General features: G+C 46.6%; 1 protein-coding gene across 3 annotated transcripts in view; it reads right to left on the bottom strand.

Moving 5' to 3' along the window:
- Positions 1-3,836: 3,836 nt before the first annotated feature.
- LOC133026041 (ephrin type-A receptor 7-like) overlaps positions 3,837-21,156 on the bottom strand; it is a 140,962-nt gene continuing 123,642 nt past the window's right edge. For all 3 annotated transcript variants that reach the window (XM_061092856.1, XM_061092857.1, XM_061092858.1), the window contains 9 exons: positions 18,739-18,864; positions 17,133-17,318; positions 10,317-10,378; positions 9,685-9,801; positions 8,403-8,489; positions 7,859-8,011; positions 5,523-5,713; positions 5,257-5,421; positions 3,837-3,951 (listed from right to left, as the gene is read on the bottom strand). In XM_061092856.1, the coding sequence (XP_060948839.1) occupies positions 3,837-3,951; positions 5,257-5,421; positions 5,523-5,713; positions 7,859-8,011; positions 8,403-8,489; positions 9,685-9,801; positions 10,317-10,378; positions 17,133-17,318; positions 18,739-18,864 (1,202 nt within the window). The remainder of the gene's footprint in view (positions 3,952-5,256; positions 5,422-5,522; positions 5,714-7,858; positions 8,012-8,402; positions 8,490-9,684; positions 9,802-10,316; positions 10,379-17,132; positions 17,319-18,738; positions 18,865-21,156) is intronic.

The raw sequence follows: 21,156 nt of genomic DNA, 5'->3' as shown, positions 1-21,156 counted from the left end.
TACGTCACTTTCTAAAAAAAGATAATTTATATTCGTTGGAAATGTACAGAAATGCATATTTAGAGCTACTGAGTTTCTCTTGTGTTTTTCCTCCTCACATTTCACCGCTAACACAAGTTAGAACTCGACGACTTCTACTCCGGTAAATCTCCAGGCCTCAGATAATGAATTATCTAAATCCAGTGTTTCTGAAGCAGGCGCTCAGACGCCGCTCGGTCGGGGGTGGGGGGGGGTGTTTCCGCTAAGCAGCATCCGAAGGAGGTGATGTTTGATTGCGTGGGAGGTTTTTGGAAAGCCGCAGCCAGCGATGGCACCGAGATGAAACTCATTAAGTCTCAAACTCCAATCCTCCACTCCAATAAGGCTGTAATATAAAAAGTATGGATCGCTTCTGCAACTGTACGAGATAAATAAATAAAAAAACAGATCTCACTCTCAGATGCACACCCATGGATTGTCCACACACACACACACTCACACAGTTTTATGCACACACACTGGCCCTTGTGTAGCAGGCACAGACGTGCGAACCGACAAACTCGCTTCTACACACCCACACAGTCGCCCACAGCAATCCCACGCAAAGTTAATTTGCATTTACAATCATTTCCCATATGCTCAGTGCTGGTGTGGGCGTTGTGTAATAAAGCAGTAAGTAATATAACCTGAGTCCAGGAGAGAGAGAGAGAGACAGAGTGGTGTGATAAGTTTGGATGGTGGAGTCGAGTGGGAGAGAAACTCACCGACCAAAACCAAGTGGATACAGGGCATTAACCTCCGAACACACAGATAAGAGCGAGAGACAAGGCCGGCGCTTGGTTTCTCTGCACCAGGAGGGAAGTTAAAGGGCGAACGGATAATTGGGAGAGTTCATCTTTTAGAGCCCGTTCACCTTTACTGCCGAGCTGCTTGGTGTCGCCAGGTCCGGTTTCCTGAGGCCTGACACTGAAACCTAAGGTCAGACTGGGAAATGTGGTCATGCAGACTTTGGAGGTTTTGTTAAAGTGACCAAGTGACTATTTTACTCTTTTCGAACACTGAAAATGTCACAGAAAGACCAACAGTCGATTAGAGGATTATGGTGGAACCAGCTAGTCCTAGTGCAAGCTAATAAAATGGAATCAGGCATAAAACCAGCTCCTCATGTTGCTTATAGTGGTTAAAAAATTCTGCAGTTACAGTAAACACACACAAAAGAAATAACTGAATTCAAGCTACAGTCACAAAACCTTTGACTCAATTGATTCAAAACTATTTAAACTTTACCCAAAACCAAACAGGACAATCCATTGGCTGGAGGAGTTTCCTGACAATTTGAGTTTCAGTCAAACACTTTCCATTCTTTCATTTCAGAAATAGGACAAATGAGGACAAATGTAACATCGGCTTGTATTGTAATTTTTTAATAACACGTTTCAATATTGCAACAGCCATCAGATTTTCTTCTAACAAGTAAAAATCATCGAAAAAACTAACAAAAAAACAAAAAAAAGGAACTTTTCAGTTTTTTATATTCCAAACACCAGTGTTTTCTCAGCTATGGCCCTAAAAGTCAAACAAACAAAACCCTTACACAGTGAGCAAGATATCATATCCAACACGTTGTTCTTCAAACAAATTATAAAAATAGATTTCGCATTTTCAAATACATATTTACAGTATTAAACATAACGGTTACAGTAACAGAGGCGGGGATAGAGAGGGGGGGGAGATTCGAGTTTCATTCATCGTGGTGACGAGGTCGTCTGTTGTTTGTTTGTGATTTTGTGTGTGTGTGTGTGTGTGTGTGTGTTTGTTGTGTTGTGTAAAGGGACCAACCGAGTGTTCTCCAGATATGTTAACATGTGTGTGATAACGTCAATAAGGACTAAAACTCATCTTGTACCAAATACAAACCAGACCAGACAATAATCCGGTCAAAAAATGTTCGTACGCTCGAGTGTGAAAACTGTGAAAAATCAAACAATGCCCCGATAAACTTCTTCCTTCAAACCTCCTGTATTTAAATAGGACAGAAAAGGCGGGGGGGCCAATCACTGTACACAGAGGATTCTGGGAGTTCAAGAGTGCAACCACGCAGAGCGGCAGAGAAACAGCAACATAAAACTATGACAGCAACAAAGAAAGAAAAAAGCATCTCATTGACATTCTGTGATCTTGTATCAACACTACACACTGGGATGTACACAGCAAATCCAATGATGGTGGACCTGGAAGAATACATAGATACCAGCTGTGTCCCAATTCAGGCTCCGCCTCCTTCGTCATCGTGAACAAACTATGAAAGCTTCACCGGGCGAATCCTCGATCCCGGGATCCATTCATTGACGAGACTTTTAAAATTAAAGTATTTAACTTAAACTCATCCGAACAGCTTAAAAGGTTCTTGCCGGGCCCATGTGCAGCTCTGTTGCTAGGCAACAGCGGTAAGGATGGGACCGGCTGGTGACGCAGATCACAGAAAATCCTCCGTAGACCAAACCGGTTCTTTCCCGGTTCGGACCACGTGGCTCACGAAGGTGAGTCGTTGAATTGGGACACAGCTCCTGTGTGCAGACGGTTTGAAATCATCAAGTGTTCCCGTCACTTCCTGTAAAAACAACTGATCTGTTCAAGCTCATAATGTAAATAAATAAAACAACAGATCAAACGGAAACAAAACGACGAGACATTGCTCAACAATACTTTTTTTTGTTAAATACTTTTAAGTTAAATAAACCCTCTTGACCTCTGGTGCAGCGGAGGTTTCGCCTCAAAGTCCGTAAACATAAATAAATACTTCCAGAGTTGGCCTGAGTTCTGTACAGAGGATTAAACGTGGTGGTGAGAAGACATCCAGCAGGCGACCGGGGGAATTAGAAGAAAGAACGAATGGAGAGCACAGAGGAGGAGAAAGAGGGAGGGACGGAGGGTATAAAGAAACGATGCAAAGGGAAGTGAAAGAGATCGCGACGTAAAACGAACGACTGAACAAATCAAACTGGTTTTATTCCCTTTGCTTTACGACCGGACCTTGCAGCGTTTGTGGCCCCAAAGAGAAAAAGAAGAATCGCGAGCGTGATATTCTTGAAAGTCCAGAAAATCATCGCCCACAACTTACTGTCACACGTTAAATACTGTATATAGATCTATACAGAACTGTTCGTGCTTCTTCTCAACCTAACACGTGACATTTTTACATCCCAGCCACGTGGAATATCCAGAAATGTCCCTTTAATCGTATGATTCTGCGTCGTCACGGTAAATAAGTCTGAGGAGAGAGTCCTCCCCCCAGAATTGTGTTTCTTTGACAACTGGTGCGTTTGCAGCGTAGTAAACCTCTGCCTCCTGCCGCAGCTCGGAGGTCAGCTCCGGACCAGACCCCCCCCCCCCGTCCTGCTGGAGACGGCGTCCTGTTTGATTTGGACGCACTGATCCACAAACCGGCGAGACCGAGCTGACACAGTTATTGAAGGTCAAAGTGCAGATAGAGGTCACACACGGGGAAAAAAGAAAAAGTCACATGATATCACTCCTCTGCTGCCCAACTCCTCCGTTACAACAGGAATACCGCGCTTCTCCAGCAGGGGGGCGGGAAGTTAATTTAAAAAAAATTGATAAAATAAGGAAGGAAGGTTATCAAGGAAGGCATGAGGAAGTGTGGGGAGGAGGAGTAAATAGAGGAGTGGCTGAAAGATCTGCTCGTCTTTCCGTTAGTCTGGAAGAGCTCTCTCTCTCTCTCTCTCTCTCTCCTTCTCTCTCTCTCTCTCTCTCTCTCTCTCTCTCTCTTCCTCTGCCTCCTCATCCGTCTGCAGCAGCAGCAGCAGCGTGAGACTTGCAGCTCGTCGGCCGTTCCGTCAGACCTGCACCCCCCGGCCGTGCATCTGGATCACCTGGGCTCGGAGGGTCTGGATGGCCGTCAGGATCAGCTTCTGGTGCTCCAGGGACGTGACGCCCAGGCTCAGCACGTCTCTGTGGACACACAACCAGATTTGCACCGATAAGTTGAAGGGGATGGGAGATTTATTGGGCTCTTGTGTCGTCGGCAGGAGTTAGTGACTTCAAGTAATTTGATGCTCAGGTAATCGCTCAAGAACTTGGCTCGTCCGCGTGGTCGCTGTGGCAACGTGAGCAGACGAGCCAACAACTTTCATCACGCTCTTCAAACTGAGGACCGCCCACTGAAGCTGACTGAGGAAATAGATTTACACAGACTTTGAGCTAGTGTCCGTTTTTATCTTTTTTTTTTCCAAGAAGTGACATCTCCCTGAGAGAGAAGCCAAATTATCTAGATTGCCCTCTGGTGGCTGGCTGCGGTATAGTTATTAAATTGCCACCTCCATGTTAGCAGAGGGCACATAGACCAAAGTAAAACAGTAACAAAATACACAAATTAATTACAGAAACAATCTCTGAGATAGTTTCTGTCATTAGAAAGTTCTGCTTGACCAATTCAAGCCCGACTCAGATATTAAAAGTCAAACCGGGAGATAAACTCCAGTCAACTTTGGAAACAAGAGCAGCAAATTTCACAGTGGAATGTTTTTATATTTAATGCCTTGTTAAATTTCATATGCAGTGTTATAATAAAATAGAAACAGTTCGCATAGCGGTGTGTAACAAAAATAAATCCAGGAATGTAAACAAGTTATTTCAGGACTTTGTATCTTTCCCTTCCACAAAAAGCTTCCCGACTCATTAAAGTAAAGTGAACAAACTTAAAAGCATAAAAATAACTTGAATGTCAAGTAAATTATAACTTTTATCCAGAAATCTGAAATTCAAAAAAAGGTTGACATATAAAACATATTTATCTGTCAGTTCCAGTGAGAGGATAAGAATAGTAATAAAAATGTCTGAGACACTCATTATATTTAGTATTTTTTTTTAAATCAATTATATAGTGGTAGATTCTTAGTTTAATTTACTAAAGCTCACGGTGTTGCTAAATGTTTTAATTTCAATCCTCGGTTAACGTCTAAAACTCAAAGCTCATTAAGTCAATTATTACATAAGAAGAAAGCTGTTATTTCTCACAGCTGAGAAACTGGAGCGAGATCATATTTTCGATTTTTAAAAACATGAACTCAGAATTGATTTGCTCATCAGTTATTTCTTTAGATCCGTGTTCAGCCTATTTAATTATCCAATGCAAGTATTTATTTAGTCCTAGACTTTCTGCAGCGCCTCCATCATCTTTTCTTATTCACTCACTTGACTTCTCTCTTTACCACAGGATCTAAAAGGTCACACAGTGTTCTATAAAGAGCTACTTACTGTACAGTCATTCGTGCCACAGACTCCAAGTAGCAGTATCCAGCCGCAGTGAAATTGTCCTTGTAGCGCCCCATGTCCACTGCGTCCAGCCACTCTCCCACCGAGTTAAAGGACGGGAAGGAGGGGAGAGGTCTTTCTGCTAACGTGATGGATGAACTGAGGGTCCTGAAAGAAACAGAAACAAGGGTTGAGTGCTCAGAGATAGAGATTCATACAGATAAATGTCCATTTACCGAGGCCAGCTGTAGCGTGTCCCCGAGCCGTACCTGCGTGCCAGGGTGGAGGAGCCGATGCCGTCGGGGGAGCGGATGCTCTTGCTGAGGGCCGAGTGGATCTGGCTGAAGTTGGGCCGCTCCGTCCTCTCCTTCTGCCAACAGTCCAGCATCAGCTGATGAAGATGTGTGGGACAGCTCACTGGAGCCGGCAGCCTGAAGCCGTCCTCGATGGCCTTGATCACCTGCAGGAGGAAACACAAGCAATATCAGGTTAGACCTTTTCAGAATTAGTGATTTTCCAAGTATTTACATGATAAGTGGATAAATGCCTCAGCAGAAGAATGGGGGAAGTGAGTACTGTAGGTAAGGGCTGTATTTCAATTATCTTTTCTCGCAAATTACACCACAAACAATGAAGTTAATCTAAGAGACACTGAGTTTGTGTTTCCTTGTCCCTGACTCGCATTGTTGTTCTTTGTTCGCCCAGATTACTGACATGTGCATTGTAAAAATCAGGCGGGTATCCACACTCTATTTTTCTGTATTTTGTATTTTGTCATTAGTATTACTTTTATTTTCATACTGATTTTGACCTATGTGATGTTTTAAATTTCCTATAATACATTGTGTTGTAGGCCTGAGAATTAAAAACAAATCTCCTGGCAGGCTTAAAACAGAAGACAAACAATAAAATCCAATATTTTCTTTCCCAGATGTGCAGTGTAAAAATCAGTCAGGTAACCACACTCTATGTTTCTGTATTTTGTCATTTGTATTTATTTTATTTGCATGCTGATATGTGATATTTAAAATGTCCTATCATACATTATGTTTTAGGCCTGTGAATTAAAAACAAATCTCCTGAAGACAAACAACAGAAAAACTATGAGTCTTAGGAGATGATTTGTCTCCATTCAGCATTTTCATTTACTTCTGTGAAACCTCCTTGTCTTCACACATCGGAGCAGGAGAGCCTCCCTGCAGACGTGTTCCTCCATCAGACTAACGTCGGCCCCTCATTCTAAAACCATTCACTACAACAGCTCACCAGAGACTTCCTGTGTAGCCTAAATCTAGGGACGTGCAATACATCCTTCTCCTGAATTACCCGCAGAAACACTGAGGGAGGAAATCAAGTTGGAGCGTGATCACAAAGAGGACGTCCATCAGCGGCGTGATTTCCTAAACCCCTCGCTCTTACCTCGGCCCACCAGCCCCCCCCGCCCTGTGCCCCACTCCACCCTCCTCCCAGCCTCCTTTAAGCTGCCATCTCACTAAAGAGCATTCATAAAATGCTTTTCAGCATTTGACATTTTCCATTTAATCAAAGCCGGTGCATAAAGGCCACGACGGATCACAGGTGGACGGGCCCGAGCCACAATTTCCGTTATGATATAATGTATCAATTTAAAATGGATTAATTTTCGCGGCGCTCTATGAGCTTGACCTCTGAACCTTCAATTGGAAAGTTTGATAACACGGAGGAGGAGGCAGAGCAGGAAACTTTCCTCTGCTTTGTGAAAGGGCAGCAGGAGAAAAAATAACTCTGCTGAATAACTCATGCATATTTATTTTTGGACATTCAAAAATGAAACATTCTAATAATCCGTTGCTTTTGAACCATGTGCCCACCTGCATAAAGCGTCCGCATTAGTTTCCGGTGACATTCACCTGAGAGGGCGTTAGCTTTGAAGCTTTCGGACATGGCGAACAATAATAACTCTAAAAATAAGCGCTTTAAAAAATATATTTAACGATTAATAATACCACAAAGAATACCTGCTCTCTCTCTCTATTCTCTGACTTCCTTCAAGAGCTGAGTTAAAAACCTTTCTTGGTTTATTGAAGGACAATAAACCAAGAAAGCGACTTGGAAATAACAGGTTGCGAGTGACAAGCGTCAGAATCCAATCGACTGAACCATCTCCTACGCCCCTCAAGCAGCGAGCGCTTTACATTTCCTGAAAGAGGCGGATTTGTTTGAGTTTTTTACCCAGAAGGGATTTTCGGCACTTTTAAGAGCAGGACGGCGCTCGGGGACCGGTGGTGGTGGTGGGGGGGGGGCACTGGAAGGGGGTCAACGCGTCCTTACAAGGAAACAGGATTGGTCACGGAGCTGATGCAGACTTAAAGAGAGGGACTTAGGCCCTGGAAAAGGCTTTCAGAGGTACTGCGGCTTCTTGACTCTCTTTTAATAAGATCCGAGCTCGCCGTGGATACAGAGTTCATTGATAAAGCGACTCCGGGGGAGGTGAAAGAGCGAGGGAGGCTGGCGAAGTGCAGATATTGAAATAAAAACGGGAACAGAGGGATAGAGAGAATAGCTGAGAGAGATTAGTACAAAGCAACTCCTCCAATCTGTGTCCCCATCTCCCTTCCCCACTCACATCCTGGTTGCCCATATCCCAGTAGGGTCTCTCTCCGTAGGACATGACCTCCCACATGACGATGCCAAAGCTCCAGACATCTGAGGCGGAGGAGAAGCGGTGGTACTGGATGGCCTCCGGAGCGGTCCACAGCACCACGCTCTTCCCTCCGTGCTGGCGGACAGAGGAGGAGAAGGTAAGACACGGAGCACAAGGACGTGGAGAAAAAAAATGTAAAGCTTCAAATACCGACTTTGAAAAGCGGCAGTAACACTTTTCACGAGATGAAAAGAATCTCTTGGAAAAGTGGGCTTTAGCCGGAGAGGAAACCAAAAATATCCACGGAAACAAGTCTTAATTATATGACTTCAACTGAACCTAACATGACACGTGTTAGAACTCATTTGGTCCGAGGCTCATTAAAAATAAAACCGCTACATGCACGAAGCCCATGCCAACTGGCTCTGTATCACACTGAGGTTCATTAATTTGGGAAGTTAAAGTTAACATCCTGGCTGCCGAATAAGAATAAAACATATTTCATATCATATTTTTTTCCTCTTACCAGTGTGGTGTAGATGGCCTCTATCTTGTCCTCCTGTAGAGGTCTGAAGCCGGACACCTTGCAGTTCAGGTTGGCGTTCACCAGCACCTGAGGTGGAGGTAACACACGGGTTAGATTCGGAGGATAGTCAACTGTCGGCTAAATCCATACCACAACGTTTTTGTTTAAAAACACGTCTGAAAAGGCCCGGTCACGTAAACTAGGCATGTGTTCACCGGAAGCGTCGTCTTCTACACATGTTAACAGTTGTGTCGTTGTAAAATCTAGAATGGAACTCAACTACAGCTATTAGCTAAGACTTTTTAGATGTCTGATATAAAAAATCAGGCACATTTAGGGAACCGATATCTGTGAGTGTGTGAAATTTGCTTTAGCTTAATTTAAGGGTTTCCACCAGATTTTATATAATTCAAAAGAAAGGATACAAAATTGTGAAGATGTGTGGATCCACAGTTTGTGTGTGTGTGTGTGTGTGTGTGTGTGTGTGTCTTGGGGCTCCCCGTGGAAGATGTTTTACAGTGAGATGTAGGTCAAGGAGATACAGCGGCACCAGATTGCTCATTAAGTGCCAAATCGAGCAAAAGTCCACGAGTGTGTTTTTCAGCGCTGTACAGCGGAGGCCGAGGCTGATGCCGGTGGTTTTCTTCTGGCAAAGGGTCATGTGATAGCGGCCGGACGAGTCAGAGAAGGTAACGTCGTGACCAGAAAGATCTGTTGTGAGTTTCTACGTCATTGTTCCGTTACATCTACGTTTCTGACCCTCCAGACTAAAACGTGGCCTTAAAGTTTTCAAACTAAAACCGGGTCAACAGGGTTTTCATACTCCTCGGCTGAGTTGCAGGGTTGATGCCCTTTCAAATGAAAATGCAGTGGTGGGGACGCAGCCTGCGATGTCAGCACCCGGTCGGGCAAAGCTCTTACTGCACCAGGGGCTGAGTGATTGTTTGTGAGAACAAATGGTCTTTCCACATCGTGATCAGTGCATTTGCAGTTTGACAGATGGGCTCTTTTAGAAAGGAAAAAAAACACAAACCACAAACTCACCCGGTGAAACCTGAATGTGACAAAACGCTTTTGACAGCTTTGTCTTGTCATTTTTTCAAAATTCACCCGTTCCTCAAATAAAATCCTGCAGCTGAGTGATCGTCCGAGATGTTTGCAGACGAGGACAAATTGCGTTCACGCGATAACCCACCTGCGAAATCCGATGCAACAGCCCGAGACATATACATCACGCTGCACCCTCTCCTCCATCATCTCCTCCCACCTGCTCCCTCCTCACCTTGTGTGCGGCCAGCCGTTTGTGGACGAAGCCCATTTCGGTGAGGTACTTCATCCCTGATGCCACCCCGGTCAGTATATCCATCAGCTGCATTACACTCAGCTGGCCTTCGTGTTTCTGGAGTCATCGGGGGGGGGGGGAGAGAAAGGGAGGAAAGAGATTAGAAATGAAAGGAGAGGGAGTAAAAAACGATGGAGGAAAGAAGCGTATAGAATACAGAGATTGAAAAAAACAAACAAACAGGGAACACATCTGTTAGCACGGCACAATGTTGTGCTCACTGAGCTGAATCCCTTTATTTGGAGAATAAAAACAAACAGGCCATTAATTCATATCATTATAAAACATGCCGCCGTGGTTCAGAGAGCAGTGGGGCACAATTACAGTTTACAGCAGCTTACAGCATCTCTGAGCTGAAACACTCCATTTGTGCTGTTAATTACGTTACGTTTCCCTTATTGCTGTAATAAGCAAGTATTGCTGCCCTAGGACTGAGCAGTAATAGCAGGGAATTTAGGATTATTACAGCAAAATGCCTTGTTTGTGAGAGCGGAAGATTATAATGAGGGTTTATTCTCCATTTAAATTTAAGATACATGCAAAAAAATAAAGAAAAAAGAGAGAGAACGTACCCTCAGGAAGGAATCTAAGGATCCGTTGGACATGCTCTCCACTATGATCATCATGGTGTTACCTGGAGGAGGAGAAGAAAGAGAGTCGGGCGTGTGAGAGCAGCTGAAATTGGGATAAAATTGCAGGAGCAGGGGGGAGAAAAAGAAATGGAGAGAGGTAATAGAGACAGAGGCACGGAGGGCGGGGGCGGGGGGGACGGGGGGGAGATTAAAGTGAGTCCAGTCCACTTGGCAGCGCGGCAGACATTGTGCAAAGCCATTCTTCACCCACTGAACTGTGGTGAAGCCAGGAGAACCTGTGTGCTGCCCCGGCTGTCTCAGCAAGTTTAATGACCCTCACACACACGCACACACACACACACCTGATCTGTGCACGACAAAACACACACAAGCCAACATCCCAGGCCTGCACGGCAACACACACTACACGTGCACACAACAGATGCATGCGCCCACACACACACACACACACACACAATGTGCCCAGGCGCAGATGGCAGCAATCCAGTGCTGTGCTCTGAAGTGCACAGAGGAGGATAATAAGAGCGCAGCAGTCGGAGGAAAGAGGAAACAAGGAGGGAGTAGGAGAGGAGTCTGGAAGTGCGATACTGTCAGGAACAGCTTGATAGATCTGTAAACAACTTAGTATCTGAAATTACATATCCTGAGATAGGACGCTGGGCTGTAAATCCCCACAAACTGTGTAGCCGTGTGTCAGGAAAATGCTAACTTTGTAATGTAATAAACACAATTCATGGTTTGGCATGTATTACACGGCCCCCCGGGCACGGAGCTATTTGTAGAGGTTACCGACGACACCCGAGAACCGTGAGTCAGCACAGGGACGGCGTCGTGTAGCACGTCAGCCATCTTGTAACTGATGGGAGTCGGAGGGAGAATCAGCGGCTCTGTGTTGAACTGACAGACACGTACAGCCAGGAGCAAGGATCGCTTGTGTCACACGGTTCGATGCTGAAGAAGACGTCGTGTTTTTAGAAGATGTCGAGTAAGTTTGCAAATCCTGACAGAAATGTAGAGGGAGGGAAAAGTGAGGGAATTTGTGTGTGTGTGTGACGGAGGGAGCGAGAAAAACACATATTGGTAATCTTCTAAATGTGTAAATAAAGATGGACAATACATTTCCACTTCCTCCCTCAAGCCGAAGTTAACTTATAGGAACGCTGCTGTTTTGCGTCAATGAGAATTACACTAGACATGTGTCAGCTGTCAATCATGACGCATCACGCTGTCTTCTAGCATGAAGAACTTTGAACCAAACAACTTCAACGTACATCAGTGAGATAAGAACTACCTAATATGACTTAAATATATAATAAATAAAATATAAATTGGTTTTTGCATCCCAAAAATGTTGCTTATATTGAATTGATTCATTTAAATATACCTAATCTTTCCAAGTGTTTTAAATTACACATCACATTGACACACACATTCATAAAAGCCACAGTCTATCATTCACACAGTGTCTGTGTACACTTTGACATTGAAACCGGGAAATTGAACCATCGACCTTCCGATGAGTGGTCGACCCGCTCTGTACGATCTGAGCCACAACCACCACTCTTCAAATTGTTCTTCAATTTCAAAATGGGCACAAGTCGACGTTAGAGAACGAGGTTCCGGCAGTGACGGCTGCAGTCTCCACCCGCACACAGCGCGGCCAGCTGTGTTTCTTCCATCAGCGCTTCGGCAGCAAGGCGCGCCGCTGCGTTCCTCCGTGCGCGTTCCAGGCACCGGGAAACGGAAGAGCCGGCGCTCGGTAGCAGCCGTGGGCGCTGGTGATCAAGAGGAGCTGCTGTTCGTTCATGACTCCATATCAGGTAATCAGTTCTTGGTGGACTCCGGCTCGCAGAAGAGCCTTCTCCCTCCTGCAGCTACGGACCTCTCGGCCCGTGGCAGTGGTCCGCGTCTGACAGCGGCTAACGGCTCGGCTATAGAGACGTTTGGTACCAAGTCTGTGACTGTGTGTTTCAATGGACGCAAATTTCTGTGTGATTTTGTTGTAGCCTCCATTACGGTTCCTATTATCGGAGCAGATTTTCTGTGCACTAATGGGTTGTTAGTGGATGTAACTAATCGCAGGCTCATTGATGCTGTGTCCTTTGCGTCTTTTCTGTGTCAGTCAGGGGGACCCGGGCCGTTAACACACGCTAATTTTGCGGCGTCAAAGGATGTCTTCCAGCGCTTACTGGCGGAATTTCCTTCGCTGACAACGCCCGCATTTTCTGCCGCGGTTACTAAACACGGCGTGGAACATTTCATTCCCACTGCGGGTACGCCCGTTTTCGCACGTTCGCGTCGCCTCGACACCGTGAAGTTAGCCACCGCGAAGGAGGAGTTTGCTACCATGGAGCGTTTGGGGATCGTTAGGCGGTCCAACAGCCCGTGGGCTTCACCGCTCCACATGGTGCCCAAGGCGGATGGTTCTTGGCGGCCGTGCGGCGACTTCCGCCGTTTAAATAACATTACGGCCCATGACCGTTACCCAATTCCGCATGTTCAGGATTTTTCGATTCGTCTGGCGGGCATGACAATTTTTTCTAAAATCGATTTGGTGCGAGGTTATCATCAGGTGCCTGTGCGGGCAGAGGACGTGCCCAAGACTGCTGTCATTACGCCGTTTGGGCTTTTCGAGTTCCTGCGGATGCCGTTCGGCCTTAAAGGCGCAGCGCAGACGTTTCAGCGATTGATGGACTCGGTGCTACGTGACCTCGCGTTTGTTTTCGTCTATTTGGACGACATCTTGGTGGCCAGCTCGTCGGCTGATGAACATTTGTCGCACCTTAGGCAGGTTTTCCAGCGCCTTGATGGGCATGGTCTCATTGTCAACACAGTCAAGTGCCAGTTTGGGCTGTCTGTCATAGACTTTTTGGGCCATCGCATTTCGTCGCAGGGTGCGGTTCCTTTGCCCTCGAAGGTGCATGCAGTTGCGGATTTTCCCCGTCCGGTCTCGGTCAGGTCGCTACAGGAGTTTTTGGGCATGGTAAACTTTTACAATCGTTTCTTGCCGCGTGCGGCCCAACTCCTGCAACCATTGTATGGTGCTTTGAAGCTTAAGAAAGCCAAGGACCAGGTTGATTGGACCCCTGTGAGGATCCAGGCTTTTGAGGGGGCTAAGGCTGCCCTGGCTAACGCGGCGCTTCTGGCGCACCCCGCGTCTCGGGCGCCCATCGCCCTCACGACCGATGCTTCAGATGTGGCTGTTGGTGCAGTTGTTGAACAGCGGGTTGCGGGTGCGTGGCAGCCCCTTGCATTTTTTAGCCGCGGTTTGCGAGACAGTGAGCGAAAATACAGTGTGTTTGACCGGGAACTGTTAGCGTTGTACCTGGCTACACGTCATTTCCGTTTCCTGCTGGAAGGCCGCCCTTTCACAGCCTTTGTTGACCACAAACCATTGACGTTTGCTATGGCAAAGGTGACAGAGCCATGGTCTGCTCGCCAGCAGCGCCATCTAGCGGCGATCTCCGAATTCACAACGGACATCCAACATGTGGCGGGTAAAGCGAACCCGGTTGCAGACTGCCTGTCGCGGGTGTTGGTGTGCCCTGTGCATCTTGGGGTTGATTTTTCCGCTCTGGCTGCCGATCAACCTGGGGACCCGGGTATCGTTGCACTGAGAGCTGCGAGTACCGGTCTGAAGCTGGAGGAGGCAGTTGTGCAAAATGGTGGGCCTGCCCTCCTTTGCGACGTCTCCACGGGCCACCCCCGCCCGGTGGTGCCGGTTGCTTGGCGCCGTCGGGTCTTTGATATGGTGCACTCTCTTTCTCATCCGGGTGTCCGGGCGTCGGTGAAGTTGGTGTCTTCGAAGTTTGTGTGGCCTGGCCTTCGCAAAGAGGTCAAGGAGTGGGCGGCCACATGTGTGGCGTGTCAGCGAGCTAAAGTTCACCAGCACACTAGGGCGCCCCTCGAGCCATTTTTGATTCCAGCCAGGCGTTTTGATCATGTGCATATCGACCTTGTGGGGCCTCTTCCCCCTTCCCAGGGTTTTACACATCTCCTTACCATGGTAGATCGGACCACTAGGTGGCCAGAGGCGGTTCCTCTGTCTTCCACGACATCTGCGGACGTGGCACGCGCTTTTCTTTCAGCTTGGGTCTCACGTTTTGGTGCACCGTCTGATATCACCTCTGACAGAGGCCCGCAGTTCATTTCGGAGCTCTGGTCGGCGCTAGCAAAGTCTTTGGGCACACAGGTTCACCGTACCACTGCCTACCACCCCCAGGCTAACGGTTTGTGTGAACGTTTTCACCGGTCGCTTAAGGCGTCATTGCGGGCTGCGCTCTCAGATGCAAACTGGTTGGATCGGTTGCCGTGGGTGATGCTCGGGTTGCGCTCGGCTCCTAAGGCTGACCTGGATGCCTCGCCTGCAGAGTTGGTGCTCGGTCAGCCGCTCCGCATCCCAGGGGAGTTTCTGCCTCACAGCTCGGCCCCCTTTCCGCGTCCTGCGTCACAGTCCGCTTGTGCACCGGTGCCCGTGCATCATTTTTCTCCTCGGTCTTTCGTGCCAACGGATCTCGCGACCGCTCGGTTTGTTTTCGTGCGTCACGATGCTCACCGGTTTCCCCTCCAGCCCCCGTATGACGGCCCGTTTAGGGTGTTAGAGGCGGGTTCTAAAAGTTTCATTCTGGACATGGGCGGGCGCAGGGAGCGTGTTTCGTTAGACAGACTTAAGCCAGCTCATCTGTTGGCCGGCGAAGAGGTGCTACCGGCCCGGGTTCCCCGTCGTGGTCGCCCCCCTTCTAAGACCCCTGTGTTGTTTTCTCCAGTTGTGCCTCCTGATCCTGTGTCTGTTGTAAATGATGTCCCTTCTGCTTGTTTCACCCCTGCGTTTGCGGACGGGGATCGGCGTAGCCGTTATGGTCGCCTCGTTAAACCCCCTGAGAGGTACTGACTTTTGTCCCATTTTGTATTTTTCCCTCTGGGTGTTCGGGGGGGGCTGTGTGGCGTGCACTCATGGGTGTGTCCTCTCACCCAGTGGGTCGATGGGAAATGTAAAGTCTGTAGCTATATATACTTCCCGTATGGGGAACATGTGCCTGTTCTTCCTGACTACTGATTAAACAACAGTAAGCAGTACCTGCGTCTCTGCCTTTCCTTGTCCTGCCACAATATAACATAATAAAGACGACGATGGATGACAAAAAACATCTTTGAAGAAAATGTATCTGACATGGATTTTGACTTTTTAATTTTGCCCATGTCCCATCCACTAGCATGACCTGTAATATGTCCTATACTGCAGTCAGCCACCAGGGGGCAATCAAGACGCTTTGACTTCACTTTTGGGAGATGTCATGTCGTCCATCTTTATATTGAGACTATGCTGGAAACACACCTAATTTTCTCCAATGAGAAGAGTTCAAACAAATACAAACATGTAGCTCTGAGCTTCATCCTTGTGCATAGAAAATTTAATCACTTGTCATGTCGGTCACTTCCTGTGTGTTTCTCCACTGAGGTGACAAAATATTTCCTTAAATGACACAAAACCACCTTGTTGCGTATCCTTTAATCCCATTTCCTGAAATCTGTGCTGGATAATGCAAGAGGACACACACACACTTCTCATGTGGACCTGCATGAATTAAAGCATGTGGGGATTAGGAGGAGGGGGAGGAGGATGATGCTGTTTGCAGGTGGGCTAAGTGGGGGGGTAAGTGATGTAAAGCAGGTGATTTGTAGTCAAATAGTGTGTGTGTGTGTGTGTGTGTGTGTGTGTGTGTGTGTGTGTGTGTGTTTATACGGATGTGTGATTTTATGCCAAGTGAGGCAGGCAAGCAGGTGTGTCAATAATAGTGAAAAAGAAGCGACCATATGGGATCACTTTTTTGTGTGAGGAAAACCTTCATGTGAGGTGTGTGTGTGTGTGTGTGTGTGTGTGTGTGTGTGTGTGTGTGTGTGTGTGTGTGTGTGTGTGTGTGTGTGTGTGTGTGTGTGTGTGTGGTGGGAGGGATTGGAGTGGATCTCAAGGCCCTGCTGGGTCTCTAGCACCAATTACTGTACCCTGCACATCTGCTGCCATCCTACTGAGCACAGAGTGTGTTCGGGCACCGTGCCCTCACACACACACACACACACACCAGACACACACACACACAGAAACACACACACACAAACAACCACACACACCAGACACACACACACATTGCGCATCACTCCGGCAGTAACAAAAACTTCACAAACTCTTTAAAAGCTTCTCCTCTCACCTGCCATTCCCATTAACCTCTCCCTCCTCTTCTCTGACTCTCTTGTCTCTTTTCTCCGTCTCCCTCCTTCAACAATCTTCTTTTTTTGCTTGTTTCCTCTGACTCCCTCCGTCCCGCTTTCACTCAAGAACCTCAATTGCTATCTGTCAGTGGAAAGTGGGCCTTGATGCGGCTCGTCTGCCGGCAGCGGACATCTATCCACGCCAGCTCTATCCTCCTCCTCTTCCTCCTCTTCCTCAACCACCCTGCCCTCTACGCTGTGAGCACCGACCCCCTCCACGTGTGTGATATTGAAGTGGTCCGAGCGTCCCGGTGCTCGTTCCGATCCCTCCCCCCCCTCTCCCGCCCATCGCCTTTGCTCCAACTCCGGTTTCCCTCTCCAGAGGTGATGACCCCATCTGAGGCTGTGATACCGAAATAATGAAATTCCAATTCCCTTCTTTCTCCTTCCTGTGGCTCACTCTCCTCTAGCAGGAAAAGGAATGAATCCCCTTTATGATACCTGAGATAGTCAAACTCTCTCACTCCTATGATGGCCAGGATTTGTTCCCCTCTGTGCCGCCCCCTCACCCCGGCCCCCCCTTCTTACCGGTGGTGATGACCCCTTCCAGTCGTATGATGTTGGAGTGGTCGAACTGCCCCAGGATCCCGGCCTCGCTGAGGAAGGAGCGCCGCTGTTTTTCCGAGCATCCGGCCCTCAACGTCTTGATGGCCACGGGCAGCTCTCTCTTACTGGGCAGCTTCAAGCAGCCACGGCACACCTCCCCAAAGTCACCTGTAGGGGGAGACAGAGACATAGAGGTCATGATCCCTATTGATTTTTCTTCTTTTTGTCCACATACATTTTTTCTGGTGGCCCGAATCTTCTTCTGTATAAGGAGCAAGAACCAGAAAGAGTGGAAGAAGAAACAGGTCAGACTGATGACATGGAGATATAGCTGCACAAAGGTCAAAAGAAAGACATGAATAGAGGTGAAGAGGGAGGAGGGGGGGGTATAGAGCGGAGCAGAGAAATACAAACATATTGGACGAGAAAAATAAGATGACGCAAAGGAACAGACACGACTGAGAGAGAGAGAGAGAGAGAGAGAGAGAGAGAGAGAGACACGTGAAATACAAAGGGATCAAAGAGGGAGGAGAGATTAGGTTCGGTGCAGGTGAGACTGTGGAACGAGATACAAATCAAACAACCTAATCAATTTTTGGCAAAGTTTCCAAACTGAGTGAAGTGGCTTCTCCGGTTTGTCTTGCAACACGCTGAGTGAAGATTGCTGCGACTGTGGATCGTCTCCGTTAGCTCATAATGTGAAAACAGGGCGAGAATTATTTTGCTTTTATTGCAATTTTGGGGGGAAAAGAGTATTTTTTTATTGTTGAATAAACTCCTCACTCCTTGTTTTTTACATCCCAAACATGAGGCTTATATTGAATTGATTCATTTAAATATACCTATCCTTTCCAAGTGTTTCAAATTACAGATCACACATTCATAAAAGCCACAGTCTATCATTCACACAAATGGCACAACCACTCAGTGTCTCGCAAAAGTACACTATGACATAGAAACCGGGAAATTGAACCATCGACCTTTCCGATGAGTGGTCGACTCGCTCTGTACGATCTGAGCCACAACCAGCACTCTTCAAATTGTTCTTCAATTTCAAATTGGGCACATGGAGACTTTTTTGCTTGTCATCCGGTATAAACGGTTTTAAAATGTCTTCTCTGGAGGGAACTTTACTAACGTCTGAAAAATAAACACGACGATGGATGACAGAAAACCTTTGTTATGAACTTTGTATGCGAGGTTAGAAACATGTGGGCCTTTGTCAAGCAGTGAGTGTCTAACAAATAAATAATATGATTCTTTGTTTCTTTGATTTTTATTATTTTTTTAATCTGGTGAACCATGGAGGTACAAAGGCAGATGCAAATTGGGGTTAAGTCTTTGTATGTTTGCTGACCCTGTGCTGACTGTGGCCCCAAACGGATGAAAACACACCAGAGACAGGAGACTTTGGGCTTTTTAGCCTGCGGATATTGATTCTGATTCTGATTCTGCCTGTAGACTTTGGATAGACTCTCTGCTGCAGCTCAGTCATGTGAGACCACTAATAGCACCTGCTGATGTGAATGTATAAAGACTTTGTGTTTTTTTGTCTCCCGATTGCACTGCACTTTGTTTAGTCTCGTACCTGTGTGCATGATTCTCTCGATCTTGATGCTGGAGTTGTCCAGCTCCTTGGCGAAGGCGTGGACGGCCTGCAGCAGGTCTTCACACGTCTCCGGGTCGATGTAGGTCCTCCGCGTCGGGATCTTAACTACAACGGTGCAGAAACACACAATAAAGATTAACCTTCATAACAAATGTAAAGATATTTAAAGATGTTAGGGCTCTGCTTTACAAAACAACACACGATGAAAACAAGGAGTCCCTGCAGCAACAATCCACATGAAACACAAAATGGATAACAAAAAAGAACCCCCTTAGATTCAGATATCATTAAAGTGTGTGTGGGTAAAAATAAACACAGCGATCCAGTCAGCTGTTTTGTTTGTATGAAGAAGAAGATGTCTGCGGTCCCGGCGGTGCTCTCCCTCTGCACAAAGCAAAACACTCTTCATGTCGGCGTCGCTTTGTGCTCGACTGAGGCGGCAGTCAGCGGAGAAATTGGGAGCTTTACCTCCTCCGACAAAGAGTTTCTCTCTGTGGCTGTGATTGTTAAATTTCAGACCCAAAATGTTCTGTCTGGGAAGAATCTCTTGCTCTTTGATCCACCGACGGAAATCAATACCCAGAGTTCTGCCATTGATGTGTGAGATCGCTGGAACATTTTCTGCCATCAAACTCCACTTACACCGCGGGCCCAAGGCAGAAATCTGACTTTGACATGTTATGTGCGGTTTTAAGAACCAGACACAAGCCTGAAAACACACTGGCAAGTTTCTGGTTTGGATTTAAACTGTTTAAAATGAGTTTTTTCGTCTTTAAAAGGACAAATCAAACACTTCCGTTTATGGATCCACAACTTGTCTAATTCTATGGTTTTGTGTGTGTTGACCTTGCAAGAGAGAGAGAGAGAAAATAGAGAAGAACTGAGATCATAAGCTCCAAGTTCTCAAGTGTGACTTTGGGTTTGGTCCACGAGGCTTTACTCAGATCACAGGGCTCCGGCACCAGGCCTTTTGTCTTTTCCTGCATGCCTCAAAGTCTTATCCCACTAACACACTTATGCAAAATAACACACAAACACAACATTATCTGCCGTCAGACAAACTGGGACAGGACATAATAGACAGTAAAAAATGCTGAGGCGGCGAAACCTCAAAGTGACACCACGGTGCTCGATTGCTGCTTTGTCGTTAGTTTTAGAGTTTGCGTGCGAGTTCTCCCGAGTAAAGAACATCTGGAACCTCAGCATAAAGAAATCTAAAAATAATAAGGTCCTCAAATCACAATGTGACAGTTGATGAGTAGCCCAGGAAGTACAATCTAATATCCTGTAAGATCACAAAACAGGGTTTTAAAGGAAGTTAAAGGAAACATATGATTTTCAGTGAATTATACCGAAGGAAATCTGTGAAAATGTCAAAAATATCCTATGAGTTTCAGGACTGCACCAAAATATAATGGGTTCGTCTCCGACCAGTACCTCAGCCTTGGTTTCCAGTTAAGAGCTTATAAATAAACACGTTTATTATGTCTCCTTCAAAACAGAGATAATTCACACTAAATTTCTCCAATCCAATCAACGAGTAAAAAAAAAAGGTTACTTTGCCTAATTTGCTTAAATTCTTCCGAGGAGAAAATCACTACTGTGACATTAATGAGACACAACTAGAAACTTCAGCTTCCATTTCGAGCTGCGAGCGCTATTGACCCCCCGACTGTTTCTCAACTGCCGGACGCCAAACAACTACCAAATAAACCAGCCGGCAGCCAATAACTATTAAACAAGTGAGTTAGAGATTTCAATTAGACGACCTTTGACCCTTGTTACTACACGTTTTCTTCCTGGAAATCTTCCTGGAAAACGTCTGGGAGTTTTTCCCAAAAGCGTGGCCGAGGCCCTGAAATGTGATTAGGACTCCAGATCGACCTGAGGAATCCTATACTGGCTGCCTCATAACGGCTTATTGATCCAACACACACACACACACACACACACAGACACACACACACACACACACACACACACACAAATAAAGCCAAAAGTACAATTATGAGGCAAATGAAACCTTTTCTATTCAAGGCCAGGGCTGAGTGGAGGATCGAAGCCTCTTTTCTGTCAAATAGGGTTTTTGTAAAACTTAAATGCTGTGGCTTAAAACCAGCTGTGCGACACAGACACACACACACACACGAAGGGGGCGCTCACATGCCGCTGAAGATGAACAATAAATGTCTCCGATCGTTCGCACACATTTGACCCACACACACACACACACACGTGTGCTACACTGGCTCTGTGGCTGATTAGTTCCAGGGTTAACTGTGTCACAGCCACGAGCGATTGAGGGGAAACTGAAGCACATTCACACTCCACTGGACACCAGGGTGGGCACATTTAGCCCCCAACGTTTCTGCCGTCTGACTGGGGATGCTTTCCCAA

This window comes from Limanda limanda, chromosome 19 (assembly GCF_963576545.1).
Source record: "Limanda limanda chromosome 19, fLimLim1.1, whole genome shotgun sequence".
Taxonomy (NCBI): Eukaryota; Metazoa; Chordata; class Actinopteri; order Pleuronectiformes; family Pleuronectidae; genus Limanda; species Limanda limanda.
The sequence above is the reverse complement of the archived record's forward strand: the minus strand, read 5'-3'. Positions and strand labels throughout refer to the sequence as shown.